Here is a 22,641-nt window from a genome sequence, read left to right as displayed (position 1 = left end):
CGAGTAAGCAGTTTGACAATTTAGCAACAATTGTAGGAGTCGAGAGAGGTGGTGGGGAGGAGGAGTTCACTGACCTGTACAGAGGAGGCAGGCTCCAGGTCCATTAAGCCAGTGTGTCAGTAATGTGCTAATAGCCTCAGTGCCCCTGACTGGGAAGAGGATAATCTGAAGGGCACCCGGTGATCTACCGGGAAGTATGGACCCATTGGGTGAGATCGGCATCAGGCTCAGCTGTGATGCCCCCATAGTCAAATAGCATGTCGGCACCCACTGCCTAGCATCAGCTCTGATGAATTGGCTACTGGAGTGAAGTCTTGGCGAGTGGAATCTTAACTCTAGGTGTGTTAAACTGGGGGAACATTGCACATTCACCGGCCTTGGAAAGATTTTCAGGGCTATGGGTGAATGAACAGGGGAAGTGGGATGAATTGGATAGACTCTTTCAAAGAGCTAGCATAGGCACAATGGACCGAATAGCCTCCTTCTGTGCTATATATTCTATGATATTGCAGCTCTCTACATTGGAGGGGAGATGATTGAAAAACAAATAAACATTTAGCACTTCATTCCTCATCTTTTCACAATGATACGTTTACAATGCTTACAAGCAACATAACATCCTGACAGGCACCATGCAGTCCTCAAGATGTTACAGATCCTAAACTGAGGATAATTTATGTATTTGGAGAGTCATCCACTGGGGACACAGCAGATTCCACCCTCGGGCTCCTTGTAAATAAGGGCTTTGAAATGAATTAAACTGAAGGAGATGCCAGTAAAATCTGTATGAATATCTGAGCTTCACTGAAAGGAAATGGTAAATAGGATAGCTGCAGAAGTGATAAAACAGCAGTAGATGTGATCAGCATTTCTCCCAGATCCCCTTCCAGTAAATGACTTTTATTTTCTCCTTTCCCTTTCTACAGCTTTTTTATTCTTTCACGCAATGTGGGCTTTACTGGTCAGGCCAGCATTTATTGCCCATCCCTAGTTGCCCTTGAGAAGGTGGTGATGAAATGCCTTCTTGAACCCCTGCAGTCCATGTGGTGTAGGTACACCCACAGTGCTGTTAGGGAGGGAGTTCCAGAGTTTCGACCCCAGCGACAGTGAAGGAACGGCGATATATTTCCAAGTCAGGATGGTGAGTGACTTGGAGGGGAACTTCCAGGTGGTGCTGTTCCCATGTCTCTGCTGCCCTTGTCCTTCTAGATGGTAGTGGTTGTGGGCTTGGGACATCACAGGCCATTAATCACCTCAAAGCAATTCATGGTACACAAACTAATTGGAACCTTTTGTGAGGGACTTGAGAGTGCACATTATACACAGAAGAGTTGCTCTAACTATACCACAAACCACATCCTAATGAGAAATTAAAACTTGCATTTATATCGCGCCTTTCATAATCTCAGGATGTCCCCAAGCACCCCACAACCATTTTGGAGCGAAGCCACTGTAGTGATGTAGGAAACGCAGCACAGCAAGCTCCCACAAACAGCAGTGTGCTATTGACCAGATCACCAGTTTTTAGCTAATGATTGAGGGCTGAATATTGTCCAGGAGCAATGAGGCTGGAGACCTGCTCTCAGAACTAACCCTAATTCGAATGCCAACACCTCTCTTTATCCAGGCAGAGCTGAGGCGACGCCACAAATTCTGACAGCAGGTGCCTGCACCACACAAAGCCGCATGTAAGCCTGCGCTGGAAGAGAGTTCCAGACTTCCACCGCCCTTTTGTCTATGGACATGTTTCCTGATTTTACTCCTGAAAGATCTGGCTCTAATATTCACTTTATGTCTATCCTGGACTCCCCAGCCAGTGGAAATAGTTTCTCCCGACCCTTTTTGTCCCTTAATATCTTGAAAGCTTTGATCAAACCTTCTAGATTCCAGGGAATACAATTAAAGTTTGTTTAATCTCTCCTCGTAATTTAACCCTGGCCCAGCTATCATTCTGGCAAATCTACAATGCGCTCCTTCCAAGGCCCCGATATGCTTCCTAAGGCAGGGCTTCCCAAACTGTGGGTTGTGCCCCACCCACCCCCGCCCAGTTGAGGGTCACAGGACGAGCAATTGGGGTCGCGAGCTAGACAACAATGGCGTCTGTGGAGCGGACTCTGAGACTGGACAGCAGTGAGGTCAGCTGTGAGGCCCCTTTAAACGCATGTGATTATTTTTGTGGTGGTGGACGTGGCCTAATGTAATGAGCTTTGAGACACCACAGCTGACAGCAGCAAAGCCTGCGAAATGATAGTTGTCTGAATTTATTTTTGTGCTGCCTGTATGTTTTAACTCCCCATCTGTTCCCCTGCTTCCTGATCAACAACCCTTCCCGCCAACCCCACCCCTCCTCCCCACTTCCAACCACCCCCCCCCCCCCCCCCCCACCAAAGCCAACTTGGCCAAGGTGGTAATCCCTCAAAACTAGCTCCGCTGGGCAGGACATGTTGTTTGTGCGCCTGACACCAGACTCCAGAAGCAACTGCTCTACTTGGAACTCGGTCACTCAGGAGATTCCCAGGAGGATAGTAGAAACGCTTGAGGGATGTATCACTGAAGGGGGCAAACATACCCTCCAACTGATGGGAGTCCCTGGCTTGTGGCCAATCAAAATGGAGAAGGTTCATTCGGGAGGGCACCGGACAGACTTTGTCGGGAGCGCACAGAAGTGAGGTCGAGGCTTCGGAGGGAGTGCACAAGCCTCCTAACAACCCACCTACCCAACCCCTCAAACGCCACCTGCCCCATATGTGGCAGAGCCTGCAAGTCGCACATTGGACTTATCAGCCACCTCAGAACCCATCGAACCAGAGTAGAAGCAAGTCATCTTCGATCCCCGAGGGACTGCCTAGGAAGAAGCACCTGGTGGGGGCTATTGTACCGTGCATCCAATCACTGAACAATTTTTGAGTGCTTTGAATTGACTTGAGAGGGGTTTTAAAATTGTGCCAAAGGGCTTCCTGTTAGCTGAGAGTTTTCTTATCTTCCCTACTGTCAAGGACGCTACACTATGTCCTGGATATTGTTGAAACCTCATTTACAAAGTGTGGGGACTCATGCGTTTGGACAGATGGAACAATTTTGGGAAAAGTCAATTTAAGAAATGTTCAGTGTGCAAGGCAATTATCAGCTAGATCAGCGTTAATGCTGAAGCCAGCAACATGCTTTTGTGTTACAGTCTTCCAGTTCATTCACAAATGGAAATTGTTTTTTTTTTGTCCTTTCTCAGCCAATTTTCTCCTCTCTTCAACATGCTAACTCCTTATTGGCTTACAGTTCCACAGTTCTCCTTTGTTTCAACAGTCACAACAAATCGTACTTATTTGGCATCTTTAATGTAATAAAATGTCCCAAGTGCTCCCTGGTCACGTTACAAAGCAAAATTTGACACCAAGCCACATAAGGTGCTAATAAGCAAAGATGGCCTAAAACTTGGTTGAAGAGGTAGGGTTTCAAGATTGTCTTCAAACAGAAAGAGAGGCAGAGAGGTTTAGGGAGGGAGTTCCAGAGCTTGGGACCAAGGCAACTGAAAGTACAACCACCAATGGTAGAGCGATTAAAATCTGGGTTACTCAAGAGGCCTGAACTGGAGAAGCGCAGTTAGTTTGCTGAGAGGAGGTCTTGTGGTGCAGTGGTAAAGACCATAAGGCTATAAAACGTAGGAGCAGAAGTAGGCCATTCGGCCCATCGAGTCTGCTCCGCCATTTAATGAGATCATGGCTGACCTGATAATCTTCAACTTCACTTTCCTGCCCTTCCCCCATAACCCTTGATTCCCTTACTGATTAAAAATCTGTCTATCTCAGCCTTGAATATACTTAACAACCCAGCCTCTACAGCCCCCTGCGGTAAAGAATTCCACAGATTCACCATCCTGTGAGAGAAGAAATTCCTCCTCATCTCTGTTTTAAATGGGCGTCCCCTTACTCTGAGATCATGCCCTCTGGTCCTAGACTCTCCCAGAAGGGGAAACAGCCTCTCAGCACCCACTTTGTCCACGTGGCAGTGGTAGTGTTCCTACCTCCGGGCTGGAAGCTCTGGGTTCAATTCCCACTTCAGGACTCGATGGCCATAGAAGGTGCACTCATAATGTGGCCAAACAGGTCAATTGTCAGCCTGTAAATCCTTCCAATACGCCAGATGGCAGGTGGTAAGAGTGGGAAAGTCCCCCTGGTCAGCCATACTGCAGAAGGCAATGGCAAACCACTGCAGTACCTTGCCAAACATAATCTTGGACCAATCCAATGGAAATCCATGGTCGCTAAAGCCCTCTTAGGGCATGGTACCTGGAGGAGGAGGGGGAGGAGATAGTTTTAAATAAAAACAGAAAATGTTTGAAACAGTCAGCAGGTCTGGCCGCATCTGTGGAGAGAGAAACAGAGTTAACGTTTCAGGTGGTTTGTCTCTCCACAGGTACTGCCTGACCTGTTGAGTGTTTCCAGCATTTTCTGTTTTTATTTCTGATTTCCAGCAGCCGCAGTATTTCGCTCTTGGGCCTTGCCTTTTCTTCACGTGAGCCGAACATTTTCTGCCTGCTTAACCTCCACAAGCAATCCCAGCCCGTTGTTTTCTTTCCAGGGTCCAGCTAAAGCAGCCCCATGAACACCATCATGGACTCAACACAGGCCAGGTACTCAATTACAGCTCCGTGGGTTCGTGTCTCCGAGTCAGAAGTCTGTGAGCTCAAGTCCCACTCCAGAGACTTGATTGCTTAACCTGGGCTGTCACTTCAGTGCCGTACTGAGGGAGTGCTGCACTGTCAGAGGTGCCATGTTCCAGATGAGACATTAAAGCAAAAGCTTGTCTGCCCTCTCAGTGGATGTAAAAAAGATCCGCTGGCATTATTCAGGGAAGAGTTGGCAGGGGAGGGGGCAGCCTCTGGTGCCCTGGCCTTATATGCATCCATCAACCAACACCCGAAGTCAGATAAAAGCAAAAAACTGCGGATGCTGGAAATCCAAAACAAAAATAAAAATACCTGGAAAAACTCAGCAGGTCTGGCAGCGTCTGCGGAGAGGAGCACAGTTAACGTTTCCAGTCCTAAAGTCAGATGATCCAGTCACTAACTCGTTGCTGTTCGTGGGAGCTTGCTGTGCATAAATTGGCTGCCACATTTCCTACACTACAACAGTTCAAAATCAAACCACTTTGGGATGTCCTGAGGTGGTCAAGAAAGTTTGGAGAGTCTAGTGTTGTTTTCTTTGCTGCAGAGAGGCTGCAGGGAGATTGAAATGAGGTGTATAAAATAATGAGGGGCCTGGATAGGAAGGGCCCACTTCCCCTGGCAGAGAGGTCAATAACCAGGGGGTATGGATATGAAGTAATTGGTGGAAGGATTAGAGGGGAGTTGAAAAATAACTCTCTTAACCCAGAAGCTGGTGGGGTGCAGAAGTCATTGCTTGAAAAGGTGGTAAAGATAGAAAAACGCTTGGATCTGCACTGCAGAGGGCTACAGACCAAGAGCTGGAAGGTTAGGCTGGGCAGCCCTTTCTTCAGACAGCACAGACGCGACGGGCCGAAAGGCCTCCTCCTCCTCCGCGGTAAACATCCTGTGTTTCCATGAGGCTGTGAGAGGCGCTACGCAGACGCGTGCCTTTCTTACTTCCTTCCTAGATTGTACAGTTCAACTGCTCTCTCCCTGAGCCGCTCGAACAGTGTGGGCAGAATTTTACATCCCGACCTGATCGGTAATGACATAGGGCGAGCGTCCCGATGTCATTGCGCACTCGCAGTGTTCGGGTCGGTGGGCACGTGCGAGAGTTGGCAGGGGCCCGTCGACGATGAAGAGGGGCTATTAAGCTGGTTAATCGATGAATTAAGCAGATTGTTTCGCTGCCCGTCCAGCCTTACGGGGGGTGGGCGGGCAGATCGGCCAAGAGGCCTTTGGAGCTTTTAGGAAACCTCATCCACGGGCTGAATGAGTTTTCCAACAGTCATTTTTAAAAAAAAATGCTTAAACGTCATTTTTAACGTGCCCTTGTTCATGTGACTGAGTCACATCTTGCCCTTATTTTTAACATCTTTATTTTTGGTTGTGAAACTCTTCAGCTCCCTGAGGCAGCTCTCTGTGCCTTCAGGGAGCTTTCAGTGCGCGCTACCCCCACCCCCAACCCCGCCCCACACAGACGCACACTTCAGCGCTCTTCCCGCCACCCCCACCCCCCACCCTGGTCAGCGCTGAGGCTCTTGGCTGTCAATCGGCCAGCCAGCATGAAACCGCGGCCGGAGCCTGACCACGGGCGGCGGTCTGCTTCCCAGCCTCTCCTGGGCCCTGCCCCCCACCCCCGACGAAAGGGGGAAACCCTGCCCCATCAGCACGTTTATACCAATCCTGCAAATTCAACGTCTTTGTGTAGATTCTCATTGCTAATTGTTTAGCGTCCCTATGGACACAGAGATAGAATTTGCCCGGAGGAGGAACTGCCCACTCAACAGCGGGTCACCAAAAGTCCCCTTTCCCAGAGAGCTTAGATTGAAAAACTGCCGAGCGTGGATGAGTAAAGTTCTTATTTTTTTGTGTGATTATTCCATATCGGAATGTTGGTGAATCAGATCCTGGCTGATAAGGCAGCACAAATACTCCCCCATTTTCATCATGAAGAAGCTGCAGTAAGTACGCGTGTGTTATCTCCCGACAACAGATGGGTTTCTGCATCTTTGAAGAGAGTGCAGCGGTGTTTAATCTAATTATGCATACCGACGCGACAGAACTTTGACCTTCTGAGACTTAGTGGTTGGTGGCGGGGGTAGGGGTGGGGGTGCTGGTGGGTGGAGATTACTCAGTGTGAACCCTTTGCATCACAATGGCAGTCTTACATTATCATCTCCGCTCCCACTTTCAATCCCTTTTATTGACAACATATTTCCATCTATTTCTGTTGTTACTTATTTTGTATCAGTTTAAATGCTGCTGAGATGACCAGAAGTTGCCTGTAGAGACTCCAGGCTGATTGGCAGCGCTTATCGATAACTATAATCTTCGGAAATCACTCGAAAAATTGGACGTATCAATTTAAACTGGACTTTAACCTTCTCGTTCCCTTCATGGGCTGTTTTAGTGAAGGGGAGGTTCCTTCACATGTCACGAGCTGCCCTCGTAGGTGTGGATGGTGACCCAATGCTTTGTCACAACAGGAGCTTTTCCTGGTCTTTACCTCGTGTGTAACACCTACATCCAAAGTGCCAACCCTTTGTAAAATCCTGCATCAAGGGGGACTGCTGCACGGTTGGCGATGCCCCTTTCTATCGGGAGGTTAAACCTGAGGCCACGTCTGCCCTCTCGGGTGGATGTAAAAGATCCCAGTGCGCCATTTCAAAAAAAGGGCAGGGGAGTTTACCTCTGGTATCCTGCCCAATATTTATTCCTCATCCGACATCTAAAGCAGATTTGTCTCTTCATCGTTGCATTGTTATTCATGGAATCTTGCTGTGTGCAAATTTCAGTAGTGACTACACTTCAAGAAAAGTGCTTCACCAGCTTTGTAATGTTCTTACAATGGCTTAAACTTTCAACTGGATCCCCAGTTGTAATGATATATTGATCACCATCTTAACTAGGTTTAATGGGTGGTGTAGAGTTAACAACAGTGTAGATTATATATTTTAAAAATTCTTTTATGGGATGTGGGAGTCGCAGGCAAGTCCAACACTTGTTGCCCAACCCCAGTTGCCCTTGAGAAGGTGGTGGTGAGCTGCCCTCTTCAACTGCTGCAGTCCATGTGGTGTAGGTACACCCACAGTGCGGTTAGGGAGGGAGTTCCAGGATTTTTACCCAGCGACAGTGAAGGAACGGCAATATATTTCCAAGTCAGGATGGTGTGTGGCTTGGAAGGGAACTTCCAGGTGGTGGGGTTCCCATGCATCTGCTGCCCTTGTCCTTCTAGATGGTAGCGGTCGTGGGTTTGGAAGGTGCTGTCTAAGGAGCCTTGGTGAATTCCTGCAGTACATCTTGTAGATGGTACACACTGCTGCTACTGTACGTCAGTGGTGGAGGGAGTGAATGTTTGCGGATGGGGTGCCAATCAAGCGGGGCTGCTTTGTCCTGGATGGTGTCAAGCTTCTTGAGTGTTGTTGGAGCTGCACTGGTCCAGGCAAGTGGGGAATATTCCATCACACTCCTGACTTGTGCCTTGTAGATGGTGGACAATCTTTGAGGAGTCACAAGGTGTCATGGTCGGCAGTGAGCAGAATGGGTGACATGGCCTTTTCTTGTTCCTCTATTGCTGTTCTAATAAGGTGGTACAGTGATGGCTGATAGTGATTAAAGATAAATAGATCCTCCCAATGTCCTTGCCTGCATGCCAGATGGGTATCTATATTTAACTTGCCCACCTCCTGCTCTGCACACAGTTCTATTGTGTATTCAAATGGGTTTTAAATTGTTCAGCTGAGAATTAATGAGCTGTCGCTTATGCAGAAACATTTTTTTCAATCATGTCTTTAACCAACTTTTTCCAAAAGTTAAGTTCAAGGCAAACCCTCTTCGTTTGGAGAAGTCTTGGAGCCTTTGAGTTCCAGGGGAGAGATTATTTTGTAATTAAGTGAATTTGCATAGTAAATAAGGCCTAATTAACATAATTTATTAATCCATTATCCCTAATGGCATGCCACTTATTCTGTTCAATTTTCATAAAGATAAGGCTCTGTGTTACAAGAGAAGGTTTAACAGCTAATTAACTCAATTTACATATGCAGATGAGGATGCATTTGGATGACCTGTTTTAAATGCTCTTTCTGATGCTATGATGATTCATAGTCTCGTGGTTTGGCTGAAAGAAATTCCTAAGGTACAACTAGCATGATGGTTCAGTTTTTGAGGTAGAAATTAAGGTGAAACCATCAGCACTCACTATTATTAAGAAGTAAATCAGGCAGCAGCCTCTGGTATCCACACATGCGCGGTACAACGTGGAAATCAGAAAGCTTTAATGCTTACGTATCTTGCTGGGAGATTGCGGTACTTACCTGACAGGTATCCACGAAACATGCCAGAAAATGCCCATTTCAGTATAAGTGCATTTTTAACAGTGTGATAGGTCTTAATGACTGCCAAACAGCCTCTCTGACAATGAAAATTAACATTTACAAGTGTGGAATCTCATTCTTTCAAATTTTATTTATCGTTAGAGATTTGAAAAAAAGTGAAAACAATTTTTAAAAACTTAATTCTTTCTGACTCTTATCTCTCTCTTGTGATCCTATATTTCTTTCACTCACTTTATTTTGTTTTCTTTACTTGACTGGACATTGAATTCACTATTCTGACACTTCCTGGTTCAGACTGTGCACTGCTCATCAACGATTCTTTAGTCTGATTGGTTAAGCAGATACATAGTTACTTGCCCTGTTCCAAGGATCCCCTGTAGAGGGCACCCAGCTGAAATGGCTCTCAAATTCAACAAGTTCCAACAAAGAAGCCCATAGAAAGCCTATGGGCAAGTGCAAATGTAATGAGCGGCCGAGGCGGTGACTGTAAAATCTGGGACATTACGATGTGGCATTGAGAATGCCGACCCCACTTTCCTCAGTCATTTCCCCCCATTTATTTTGGGTGGGTCAAAACCTCTACAGACAGGCTTGCAGTAAAGATTCACCAGAAATGAAAGGGTTAAATTGTACGGCTGGCTTGCATAAATTTAGCTTGTCTTCCCTTGAGTCTAAAGGATTGAGGGGCGATTTCTTTAATGTGCCTCATATGACTAAAAGTATTTGTAGGGTAGATTTACAGAAACTGTTTCCTCAAGTGCAAAATCAGGAACGAGGGAACATTGTGTTAAAAGCTAAAGCCCGGCCACTGCATGGGAGGGGAGTCAGAAAGCACTTTTTCACAGGAAGCTTAGGAGAAACCTGGAACCTTCTCCCCCCCAAAAGGCTGCGGGAGCTTTCAAGACCGAGGCCAATGGATAATTGCGCGATAAGGGTGTCGAGGAATATGGAGGTGGGAAAATGGCGTTGAGGAGCAGATTGGGGGCCCGATTGAATCAAATGATGGAGCAGGGCCTGAGGGGCTGATTGGCCCAAAATGTTCCCGTGTTTGGAAGGAGAGTTGTGTGTCCTTCACCTTTCAAATGGATGCGGTGCAACGTTGTTACCCGTCCACGTTATGGCGTTACCGGGTAAATGAGAAGGGCTCACTAACTTTGTACCCAGTTAACAGCAGCGAAGCTGAAAAGATGCCAGGTGTCTCCTGCTGTGATATGGGGCTGTAGTCGGCCGGCTCACCCGGTCAGTTTATTAGAGGCTGTGTGAACTGTCACAGAAACAAATTCCATTGTTTTCTCATCTTTTTTGCTTTTTTTGAGCCAACCTGTGGTCCAGCGAAAGGTAAGCTTTGGTGAACCTATTACCTTTGCTCCTTGAGGTGGTATAACCCCAAGTGCACGGGACTCCTTACACCCCCACATCGCTATGTGTTAGACAGAATGCTGGAAAGGTCCAGTTCTGAAGTGCTTTCTTTGAGCCATGTTCTAAACTCGCTCACTGAACGGGTCCTGGGCCCGAATATTATTCTCTTCGGAGGTTTCAATTTTCTCTGCCAGCGCTTCGGTTGACGAAATTCCTTCCAATGCGGTGTTGAAAGCAGTTGAATTTTACGGGAAGGTGTTAACCTGAAGAAATTAAACCCAAATGCAAACGCCACCATTTGCTGGAAATCTGAAATACAAACGGAAAATGCTGGAAATACTCCATGGGGGGGACAGGCAGCATCTGTGAAGGGAGAAACAGCGTTAATATTTCAGATTGGTGACCTTTTTATCAGAAGCGACTTTTTTTTTATTCATTCAAGGGATGTGGGCTTCGCTGGCTGGGCCAGCATTCATTGCCAATCCCAAATTGGCCTTGAGAAGGCGGTAGTGAGCTGCCTTCGTGAACCGCTGCAGACTGACCTGAGACATTGGGCTGACTTTTCCTGGTCGCATGGAGGCGGGTTAGGAGCCGGAACATGGCGTGTCAGATTAATTACCTGATTCATCATCGTCCCCCAATGTTCTTGCCTAAGGCAGTGTCAACCCGGCAGAGGTTACCTGGCCGGCAATTCAGAGAATGGTGATGGGACCGCCAGGATCTCACCACTGGAGAATAGGCCCATCACTGAGGCTAAAGCCTGGAATTGAATCGGAGATGGCCTCCCAGCGACAGGCCCTCTCAGTGACAGGCCCTCCCAGTGACAGGCCCTCCCAGCAACAGGCCCTCCCAGTGACAGGCCCTCTCTGCGACAGGCCCTCTCAGCGACAGGCCCTCTCAGTGACAGGCCCTCTCAGTGACATGCCATCCCTGCGACAGGCCCTCTCAGTGACAGGCCCTCCCAGTGACAGGCCCTCCCAGCAACAGGCCCTCCCAGTGACAGGCCCTCTCAGTGACAAGCCCTCCCTGCGACAGGCCCTCCCAGCGACAGGCCCTCTCTGCGACAGGCCCTCTCAGCGACAGGCCCTCCCAGTGACAGGCCCTCCCAGCAACAGGCCCTCCCAGTGACAGGCCCTCTCTGCGACAGGCCCTCTCAGCGACAGGCCCTCTCAGTGACAGGCCCTCTCAGTGACAGGCCCTCTCAGTGACATGCCATCCCTGCGACAGGCCCTCTCAGTGACAGGCCCTCCCAGTGACAGGCCCTCCCAGCAACAGGCCCTCCCAGTGACAGGCCCTCTCAGTGACAAGCCCTCCCTGCGACAGGCCCTCCCAGCGACAGGCCCTCTCAGTGACAGGCCCTCCCTGCGACAGGCCCTCCCAGCGACAGGCCCTCTCAGTGACAGGCCCTCCCTGCGACAGGCCCTCCCAGTGACAGGCTCTCCCTGCGACAGGCCCTTTCAGTGACAGGCTCTCCCTGCGACAGGCCCTCTCAGTGACAGGCCCTCGCAGTGACAGGCTCTCCCTGCGACAAGCCCTCTCAGTGACAGGCCCTCTCAGTGACAGGGCCTCCCAGTGACAGGCCCTCTCAGTGACAGGCCCTCTCAGTGACAGGCCCTCTCAGTGACAGGCCCTCCCAGTGACAGGCCCTCCCTGCGACAGGCCCTCCCAGTGACAGGCCTTCCCAGCGACAGGCCCTCTCAGCGACAGGCCCTCTCAGTGACAGGCTCTCCCTGCGACAAGCCCTCTTAGTGTCAGGCCCTCTCAGTGACAGGCCTTCCCAGTGACAGGCCCTCCCAGTAACAGGCCCTCTCAGTGACAGGCCCTCCCTGCGACAGGCCCTCCCAGTGACAGGCCCTCCCAGGTACAGGCCCTCCCAGCAACAGGCCCTCCCAGTGACAGGCCAGGGGCCACTGCGCCTCCTTCCCCATCACCCCAGCACAGACCTGCGGGGATGCGATGGCCACGGCTGCAGCTGCAAGCCACCCTTTGGAAAGAGGGGCTGCCCCTCCGGGCTGATGGCCTGCTGGCTGTGCCCACGCCTGAATTGTAATGTTTCGCAATCCTGCAGAGAGTACCTCCATTTTGAGGCGTCCTCATGGGTCTCCCGCCTGCCTCCGCAGGGCCAGGCATGGCTGCGGACGCTCCCATTGGGCCTCCCACTTCCCTGGTCCTCCCACTGTCCTTATTTGGACTGGGCCCCCGGAAGCAGCTTCTCAATTGGTCGCCTCCGGGAAGATAACTCGTGACATCCCACCACGGCCGCTTGCGGGTTCCTGACTCAGGACTGAGGCCTACATCGGGATCGAGACCCACCCAGGGAAATCCGGCCCTTTAACTCTGTCCCCCTCTCCACGGGAGATGCCGTACCTGCCGAGTATTTCCAGCATTTCCTGTTTTTAAACGAAACTCAAATGCGTTGTCACATGATGCATTAGAACCAAGGCCTTCTACTCTGCCCCTTACTCACCTCCCCATTCCCCCCCACCCCTAACCCCACCCCAAACCAAACACATCTGCGATGATGCATGATGAGGCTTGCATGGGCTGCGGCTGCATTCATTCCTCAAGAGTTCCAGATAAAACGGCCCTGCATTTGGAGGCGTGAAGTTGTTAAGAGGGCAGGGAATGCGGGCTTAACGCATTCCAGCAAGAAAACAGAGACACAGCAGGGGCAAGGGGGTGTGAGGCAGCTTAACGGCCCTGTGCACCACCGGACCCGAACAGTACAGCGAGCTCTGACACTCCCCGTGAAACGCAGAAACACGAAAAGTGCCGAGAAGGCACAGCAGTCAGGCCGTATCCGCGGGAACGAGAGTGAACCTTGCCCGCCAATGACCTTTCCTGAGCCACTGTGAACCTGGTGTTCACACCATGCGAAATCGCCGGCCGAATTTACATTCGACACTCTCAGCCGAAGTGGGGACCATTGTGGTTGAGGCGGTAGCAGGCGGAGCGATTTACCAAACACTTGCCCGGGGATATCATGCAACTTCATCTTGAGGCTGTGATACTTATCGAATGTTAAGCTCATGGCCCCCGCAGCATCATCATTGCTTCATGCAGATTATCAAAAGCAGAAACCAAGGCAGAAATCCATGCAATAATAGCAGCATTTATAGCTTTGGCATCATTACATCAGGCTGTTATATTAGCACCCTTTATTTTTTGCTTGCGAGCATGATGTTGGTGGCACATGAGCTTCACACCAAGACCTGTGTAAAAGACACTGCACAGCAGTGATGACTGTAGCAATGTAAGGTTACTCAGCTCCTAACAGACCTCGCTTTTACCAGTCTACCTCCCATTTGCAGGTTCCCAGAGGCGGCGTGTCCTCCCCAGCCTGTCCCCGGACGCAGCATCTCCAGCCCGAAAACCGGTCAACAGCTCCGGGGTCCGCTGGGTTGACCTTCGACCTGTGCAGAGGGGGATGGCCGAACCGTTTGAGATCAAGGTCTATGAGATAGATGACGTGGAACGGCTGCAGAGGAGACGGGCGGCAGACAACAGGGTTTGTAGACTTTCTAAAGCTAAACTCAACTATCACCTCTTTTGTGGCTGCGATATCATTCCGTCGGTAACGTTGCCATTCTGCAATGTTCTCTTGAAGTACAGAACTTGAGAATTGCTGAAAAGGCAGACATGTTGTTGAAGCTTTTCGTCTTGCACTCATCAGGACAGACTCAAGAGTACCAAATTTCAAAGGGAACAACAATTTATACCACATGAGAAAAAGGTGCTGATTGGTTGGTAAGTCGACTCTATCAGTCAGATTCGACTTTCCAACCAATCAGCACCCTTTTCTCGTGCAGTATGAATTGTTGCTCCCTTTGAAATTTGGCATTCCTACATCTGTCCTGATGAGTGCAAGATGAAAATCTTCAGCATGTCTCTTTTCAGCAATTCTCTTGAATGCTTTGTGCATTCAAATACATACCATGCAATCCTAACTCCAAATTTTAAGAACAATTATAATTCCCCCTTCTTGTGATCTGTTCTTCAGTCTTCTGTCTTTTTTTTTAACCTTCCCACTATCTTGCTTGTTCGTCATTATTGTGTTTTCTCTTCCCCCATGCGACCATACATTAATGTCGCCGCCAAACCCCCACCCCCCACCACCCCACCACCCCCCACCCCCTCCACAGAAGGAGCTACTTTCCCAGTGCAGTTATTGACTCCACCCCTTCTTCAGTTGTTGTACTTCCATCCTGTCCAGACCATTCCTCTCCAAAATGTTTCACTGTCCCAGTAATTTGGACCCTTCACTTGTACACCGTCCCACCATCACCCATTTACCTCCTTCACCTCACTAATCCCGTCCTGACTGAAGCATGGCACCAGGAGAAATCTTCCGACTACTGCCGTCAAAGTCCAGCTCTCGAATCTTATCGTCCAATTTGTGAAATTCCCTTTTCAGGACATTATTGCATCCCTTGTCCCAGAATGTTGGTCATACCACCAAGTGGTGATGGGACGCCCTGCTTGGGTTGAATAGGAGCAGTTGAGGTAAAACCCATGGCTGCACGCCTCTTAAAGTCATTGAGTAGCCATTCAGCCTACTGAGTCCATGCTGGCTCTCTGTAGAGCAATCCAGTCAGTCCCATTCCCCTGCTCTGTTCCTGTAGCCCTGCAAGTTTATTTCCCTTAGCGCCCACTCAATTTCCTTTTGAAATCATTCATCATCTCTGCTTCCACCATCCTCGTAGCCGGTGAGTTCCAGGTCATTACCACTCACCTCTTCTTCACATCCTCCCTGCATCTCTTGCCCAAAATCTTAAATCCGTGCCCCCCTAGTCCATCTGCGATCAGCTAACGGGAGCAGCTTTTCTTTGTCTACCTTATCTAAACCTGTCACAACCCCTTGTCCTCCTTAAGTCGTACCTATGTGCTAACGTACCTTGCAGTTGGCTCCATGAACCTACACTGTCCTCTCCTGACTGCAAACGAAGGAAAAGTAAAACAGAATCTAAGAAAAAAACTTTAATGTTCTTAACTCTAGTTGCGGGGATTTGTGTGTTTCAACTCCAAACTGAAGATATTGGAGCATCGGCAGCAGAGGATTTCAGAGGTCAAAACCAAATACGACATACTGAAGAAGGAGCTGGAGGTCACCAAACAGCGACTGATGCTGGATCCAAGTAAATGGATCAGTGAGTGTAAGTACCCCCTCAGCCTCCGACCTTCCAGTTACGAGCATGTTCCTGCGATAGGCAGGATTGGGAAGGCTGGAATCCTGGAGGAAGGGCGCTCCCAGGCCTTTATTTCTTGGGCAAGAAAGCACAACGATGTTGAGGCGAAGAGGAGCTAGAGTTACAGGATGTCCTGACAGTGAGTGAGACACACAAGCGGACAGCTTTTCCCCCTACAGAGTGTCACTAAAAACGAATAGGGCATGATGCATCTAAAAAGAACATGGGGATTTTTTAATGGCAAACTTTAATAAGTATCCCGCATTCCATCAGTGACTACACTTAGAAAGTACTTCATCGGCTGTAAAGCCCTCCGAGATGTCCGGACATTGTGAGAAGCGTTATATAATTGCAAGTCTTTCTTTATTTAATATTTTGTGAACTGTATTTGCATTTTTTTTTTAACAATAGTGGCCTCGTTTTCTGATCAGTGTTGTTTTCACACCATTGGGTTACCATATGTGTTTAAAGGGAAACTAGATAAGGACAATGCGGGAAAGAGCTTTCATTTATATAGCACCTTCAGGAAGTCCCCGAAGTGTTTTACAACCAGTTAAGCTGTTCGTTGACGTGTTGTAATGTAGGAAACGTGGCAGCCAATTTGCGGACAGCAAACTCCCACAAACAGCAATGTGATAATGACCAGAAAATCTGTTTTTAGCGATGTTAGTTGAGGGATAAATATTGACTGGGACCCAAGGGGAAAACGCTCCTGATTACCTTTGAATACTGCCATGGGATCATTTATAGCCACCTGGGAGGGCAGGCGCAGCTTTGACTTAGCAAAAGGCAACAACACTGACAATGCAGCTCTCCCTCAGTACTGCACTGGAGCATTCCCCCAATTATTATTGTTGAGCTAGTGACTTAGTGCAACCCCATGGATTCTGGCTGATTGCCAACTATTACCCAGAGATGCTGACCTGTGTCAGTGCTTGTTACCCTTGAGAAGGTGGTGGTGAGCTGCCTTCTTGAACCGCTGCAGTCCATGTGGTGTAGGTGCACCCATATTGCTGTTAGGGAGGGGGTTCCAGGATTTTGAGCCAGCGACAGTGAAGGAACGGTGAAATATTTCCAAGTCAGGATGGTGAGTGACTTGGAGGGGAACTTGCAGGTGGTGGTGTTCCCATCTATCTGCTGCCCTTGTCCTTCTAGATGGTAGTGGTCATGGGTTTGGAAAGAGCCTTGGCAATTTGCTGCAGTCCATCATGTAGATGGTACACACTGCTGCCACTGTGCGCCAGTGGTTGAGGGAGTGAATGGCACCAATTATATTAGCGCATACTGGTGATTAAACCTGGGACAATCCAATTCTTTACATTAACATATACGTAGAAGATTACAACACAGGAACAGGCCATTCAGTCCAACCAGTCCGTGTCAGCATTCACCCTTCCCAAACGTTATTACCCACCCCGCCCTACCCCTCTAATCTTGAATTGTCGACAATCACTTAGCCAGTAATGATGAAAGTCAATTCCATAGAACATGTTGCTCAATATCACACAATGCAGTCCGTACTGAATTATATATACACCCACATGAAGCAGACACATACATGATTGTTAAAAATGATATACTGGGGGGAGTAGCGGACTGTATAATGCTGTTTGTAGTTAGCATGTTCCTAGCCTGCCTTCTCCAGCTGCCTGCTGTGCTGAGCGCTTGACCTGATCTCTTTTCCCCAGTTGACCTGGATCAAGGTTTCGAGGTGGACTCGCTGGAATACCTGGAGGCTCTGGAGTGTGTCACTGAGCGGCTGGAGCACCGGGTCAACTTCTGCAAAGCCCACCTCATGATGATCACGTGCTTCGACATCGCCTGTGGGAGGCGTTAAAGGGGCCGCGCAGGCGAGCGCACGGCGCAGGAGAAGAAGACACACAGAGAAAAAAAAAGGACATCCAAAGATACCAGGAAGACGAGGACGGCAGCGCGAAGTGTGCAGCACGTACGCGAAAAGAGATTTTTTTTTTTCTTTCAACGGCAGAATGTATACGAGAGAGAGAGAGAGAGAGACGGAGAAGAATGAGTGGAGGGGATGAATATTGGAGCGTGAGAATGTTCATTCTTTCGTCAGATTGTCAAAGCACTTTGAGGAACTTTTGTTGTGTTGTAAATATGAATTGCTTGCTCCAGCTCTCCTTTATTCAGTGGGTGGGGTAGGTGGTAGCAGGTGGGGGGGTTGGGGGGTGGGGTGGGGTGGGGTGGGGTGGGTGGCAGGGTGGGGAATGAAGGGCTGTCGCTGAGATGTTCAGAATGATATACAGAAGGACTACAAGTGCCTTGTAAACTTTATTATATTATATTATCCAAAATCTTACATGGACTCATTATTGTACAGTTGGTGCTAGATGATGATGAATGTGTCACCGTACAGTTATAGAGGCAGTATCCATTTTGTAAACCAAACTTAAACCTACACTCCATTCCTAATCATGTGCACCAGCGTTCCCACCAAGCCTGGGAGTGAAACGAAAGTCGATTATAAACAGGGCGGGAGTGGGCGGGAGGGGAGAATGCCGGCGATCTCACTTTCCTGGTGGGTCCACGGGAGGATATTTGGCAACGTTTTGAATCCATTTGAAATGATACTACATGGTACTCTTCTTTTTATATAAAGGTTTGGCTGATTGTAAAGGACATCGTTGTGTGGAGTCGAGTTTTATTGAACAAAAAATAAAAAGATAACGTTTCAGTAAAGGATGAACTCAAGATTGTTTTACTAGGTGTTTTAACTACTTGCTGTTTTTAAGTAACTTGTATCTATAGAGTAGGTCAGTAGTCAGGAAGCAGCACATTATTAAAGTGATTGTCTTTTACTAACAGTGAATGGTCCACTCAGAACCACAATGGTGCCTCTCCGGCAGATCCCTGTGAAACCTGTACAGCTCAGGATCAATTTGAAAGCACATGAACACCTCCTTTCCTATTGATGGTAGTCAATGAGATAATAGTACAAGACACACACACACACACACACACACACACAACAAATATAACCCTGCTTGTACTTCCATGTACATGTGACTAACTAGAAAGCGATACATATTTTGTAATGTTACTGGATTAGCCACGCCATCTCCTTTTGCAGGCCATTCAGCCCCTCGAGCCTGCTGTGCCATTTGTGGCTGTTCTGTACGTTAGCTTTACTTACCCATCTTTAGCTTCAGATCTCTGAAGACCAACAAGCACAAGAAAAAAAACCACTGCATCCTGAAATCTCCCCAGAGTATCATTTGACGAATATACAACTTAGTCTTCTGTTAAGAGGTTGCAACTCAAAATTTGTCCAGCCCCTTCTCACACTGGCAGGTGCCCTGCCAAAAGGAAACCTGTTACCATCATGAAAGTCGGCTTGGGGCATTTCACACACTGGGATGGTTTAGACGAGTGTCTGCCAACCTAAACCCTTGGTGAAATGTGCTGAAGTGAGGGCTTCTGAGAGACTGACTAATGCAATTGGCATCTGTCTAGTTCTGGGCTGGATAATCCGACCTTTAACTGGGCAGCCCTTTAAATCTCTGAGGGAAACTGAAAACCAAAGGGATTTTTTCCAAAATAAAAGCCACTTTCTATTTTCCATGTACTCTAAATATTCGTAAATGTGATATCCTTTCCTATTGATGGTAGTCAATGAGGTAATAGTACAAGACACACACAATAAATATAACCCTGCTTGTACTGCCATGTACATGTTTGTACATGTGACTAACTAGCAAGCGATACATGTTTTGTAATGTTACTGGATTAGCCACGCCATCTCCTTTTGCAGGCCATTCAGCCCCTCGAGCCTGCTGTGCCATTTGTGGCTGTACTGTACGTTAGCTTTAAAGCAATTAATCTTTTTCTTTAAACCATCGGTAAAGCAAACATCAAAATTCGGCCTACGATCCCAGTCACCAATCCCATCTTCATTCCCAAATCCATTCCCGGTCCCCGTGTCTACCTCTATCCCAACGACGATCCAACTACCATCCAGTTGTTGATTTGAGGAAAATGTACCAACTGTCATCACCGTGCATCCAAACGTAAAGCTCAGCTTGTGCCATCCTGCCCGGAGCAGCTGCCAGCTCATACTGGTCCCTCATCAGCCCGTACAAAATTGACTAAAACAGGCAGGAGTATGAGAGGCAGCGGGGAATTAATCTTCGTATTTAAGGATGTCTTTGTCCTTTTCAATACAATGGGACGACGGAGTACAGGAGAGGAACTTTTGTCATGCAGTAAAGCAAATTCATCCAATGGTAGCAGGTGACTAAGATTGCTGGATGAAGATTTAATAGGTTACAAACCACAACCCCCCCACCCCCCCACCCCCACCCCCACCCCCCGGCCCCACCCCCGGCCCCACCCCCGGCCCCCAGACTGAACGTTAGGCCTAACTCAATATGCCACACCGGTCAGTGAGGTGACGCACTATTCCATCCCACTCTGGGTTCATCAGTTTTATCGTGGGGTGATTATTTTATTGCCCTTTTGTTCCACAAAGAATGCAATCAAAAGAGCAAACAAGGCTCTGAAGAAAGCTAATCATTGCCAGGCTGGGCTGCCAGGTCAAAGCATTTCACACCTGTTCCCGGACACAGTGAGGGCTTTTCCCGGGGACTCCAGCAGCCCCTGGGTATTCACACATCCAAATAAAGAGCGAGACTGAGCTCGGTGTTGGTCTGCCCGAGAAGCACATTGCCTCTGTGTGGTCTTTCCCAAAGTTGTGCATTATATTTTGCGGATATTTATCTCTTTAAATGGTGCTTGAGGCAGTTTCAGCTCTGAATGTTTATACATCATCTCTTTCTCTCTTGACTGAAATTAATCCCACACTTGGAGCTGCTGCCAACTAACACATCTATGTCACGTTATGTATGAAGGACGTAATTTATTTATCTACTCAGGATGCTCTTGTTTTATAAAGTTGCTTGTATTTTGTAATTTATTTTCACATCACGATAAGAAGCTAACCAGTGCTAACTATGCATTGTTTTGTACAGCCACCTTATTCACATTGTTCTTCCTTTGCCCCGGCTTCGTTTCCTTTGCATTGTAATCTTGGACTTTACTTGTCAGAACAATTGAGGCTTGCTGTTTACCTAACCCCATTGTATAAAATGTGTACCATAGTCAAATATTGTAGCCTGGTATTGTGAATAAACATTATATTTTACATCCTGTTAAAACAAAAGAGTCACTGTCTTGTTGAAACAAGACAGTTTCCTACACGTGGTGAGAACAGGTGACATAAACGCTGTAGATATTGCCGACTGGCACATCCACTTTATTGCCCGTCTTCCTGCCTGGCTTTTTTAGTTCGCTGTCTGGAACGCCCGTTTCATTGTCTGGCATGCCCGTCTGAATGACTGCCGCACCCAGCTCACTGAGTGGCACACACCCCCTCACTGACTGGCACACCCCTCTTCGACTGGCACACCCCCTCTCACTGACTGGCACACCATCTCACTGACTGGCACACCCCTCTCACTGACTGGCACACCCATCTCTCTGACTGGCACACCCATCTCACTGACTGGCACACCCATCTCTCTGACTGGCACACCCATCTCACTGACTGGCACACCATCTCACTGACTGGCACACCCCTCTCTCTGACTGGCACACGTTTCATTGACTGGCACTCATTTCATTGACTGGCACACCCATCTCACTGGCTGGCACATCCATCTCTCTGACTGGCACACCCCTCTCTCTGACTGGCACACCCCTCTCACTGACTGGCACACATTTCACTGACTGGCACACTCATTTCATTGACTGGCACACCCCTCACTGACTGGCACACATTTCACTGACTGGCACACCCATTTCACTGACTGGCACACCCCCTCTCACTGACTGGCACACTCATCTCACTGACTGGCACACCCATCTCTCTGACTGGCACACGTTTCATTGACTGGCACTCATTTCATTGACTGGCACACCCATCTCACTGGCTGGCACATCCATCTCTCTGACTGGCACACATTTCACTGACTGGCACACCCCTCTCACTGACTGGCACACTCATCTCACTGACATGTCAGCCTTGCTGCCAATAACTTCCATCACATACCCTGGTATTTCTAACTGGGATACGCCACAGCAAGCACGGTGACGAATGAAGAGCGAGAGAGAGAGACGTCACCAATCATTTCCAGCGATCTGGTGTCATACGAAAATCAAGACAGAAACTGCTCAGAGGTCAGGCAGCAGCTGTGGAGCGAGAAAAACAGAGTTAACCTTTCACATAGATGACCTTCCATCAAAGTTCCAGAACTTGCTATTTTTATTGCGGATTTCCAGCATCTGCAGTATTCTGTTTTTCGATTGGCGTCATGTGAGGTCAGTCACTTGATAGTAGCAGGAATGAGAGCCTGCGGAAGTTTAGAGATTAAGGGAAGATTAAATAGAGATGTTCAAAACCATGAGATGTCTTGATAAGCATAGGTTTGTTTTATTCTTTCATGGGACATGGGCATCGCTGGCAAGGCCAGCATTTGTCGCTGATCCCCAATTGCCCTCGAACCATGTGGCTTGCTTGGTCACTTCAGAGGGCAGTAAGAGACAACCACATTGCTGTGGGTCTGGAGTCACATGTCGGCCAGACCAGGTAAGGGTGGCAGATTTCCCTTCCGAAAGGACATTAGTGAACCAGATAAGTTTTTACAACAATCGACAATTGTTTCATGGTCACCATTACTGAGGCTAGCTTTCAATTCCAGATTTATTAACTACACTTAAATTCTACCAGCTACCACAGTGGGATTTAAACCTAGGCCCCCAGGGTATAAACCTGGACCCCTGGATTATCAGTCCAGTGACATTACCACTATGCCACCATCTCCCCATGGGGAGAAAATATTTCCATTTGTCGGTAAGCAGTGGATGCATATTTAAGGTAATTGATAAAAGAACCAGAGAGGGAACATGAGGAGAATTTGTTTTTTTTTACACAGCGATTTGTTGTGACCTGGAGTGCACTGGGTGAAAGGGTGGTGCTGGAAGAAGATTCAATCGTAACATTCAAGGGAGAACTAGTTAAAAAGGGGGGAAAATGCAGGGCTGTGGGGGAGGAGAGAGGGAGTGAGGCTGATTCGATCACTGTATCGAAGAGCCAGCA

At 48.3% G+C, this 22,641-nt stretch overlaps 1 protein-coding gene and 1 long non-coding RNA gene across 2 annotated transcripts in view; both read left to right on the top strand.

Moving 5' to 3' along the window:
* The window catches only part of kif26ba (kinesin family member 26Ba), a 314,639-nt gene extending 297,128 nt beyond the window's left edge, over positions 1–17,511 (top strand). The window contains exons 13-15 of the mRNA XM_078557402.1: positions 13,653–13,849; positions 15,338–15,494; positions 17,216–17,511. Of these exons, the coding sequence (XP_078413528.1) occupies positions 13,653–13,849; positions 15,338–15,494; positions 17,216–17,364 (503 nt within the window). The 3' untranslated portion in view covers positions 17,365–17,511. The remainder of the gene's footprint in view (positions 1–13,652; positions 13,850–15,337; positions 15,495–17,215) is intronic.
* Positions 17,512–17,739: 228 nt separating this feature from the next.
* LOC144689900 (uncharacterized) lies at positions 17,740–20,688 on the top strand. Its single transcript, XR_013578730.1, has 2 exons — positions 17,740–18,480; positions 19,166–20,688. It is a non-coding gene; the product is annotated as an uncharacterized LOC144689900 (long non-coding RNA).
* Positions 20,689–22,641: the final 1,953 nt, after the last annotated feature.

Source organism: Cetorhinus maximus, chromosome 14 (assembly GCF_964194155.1).
Source record: "Cetorhinus maximus chromosome 14, sCetMax3.hap1.1, whole genome shotgun sequence".
In the NCBI taxonomy this organism is placed as follows: Eukaryota; Metazoa; Chordata; class Chondrichthyes; order Lamniformes; family Cetorhinidae; genus Cetorhinus; species Cetorhinus maximus.
The sequence above is the reverse complement of the archived record's forward strand: the minus strand, read 5'-3'. Positions and strand labels throughout refer to the sequence as shown.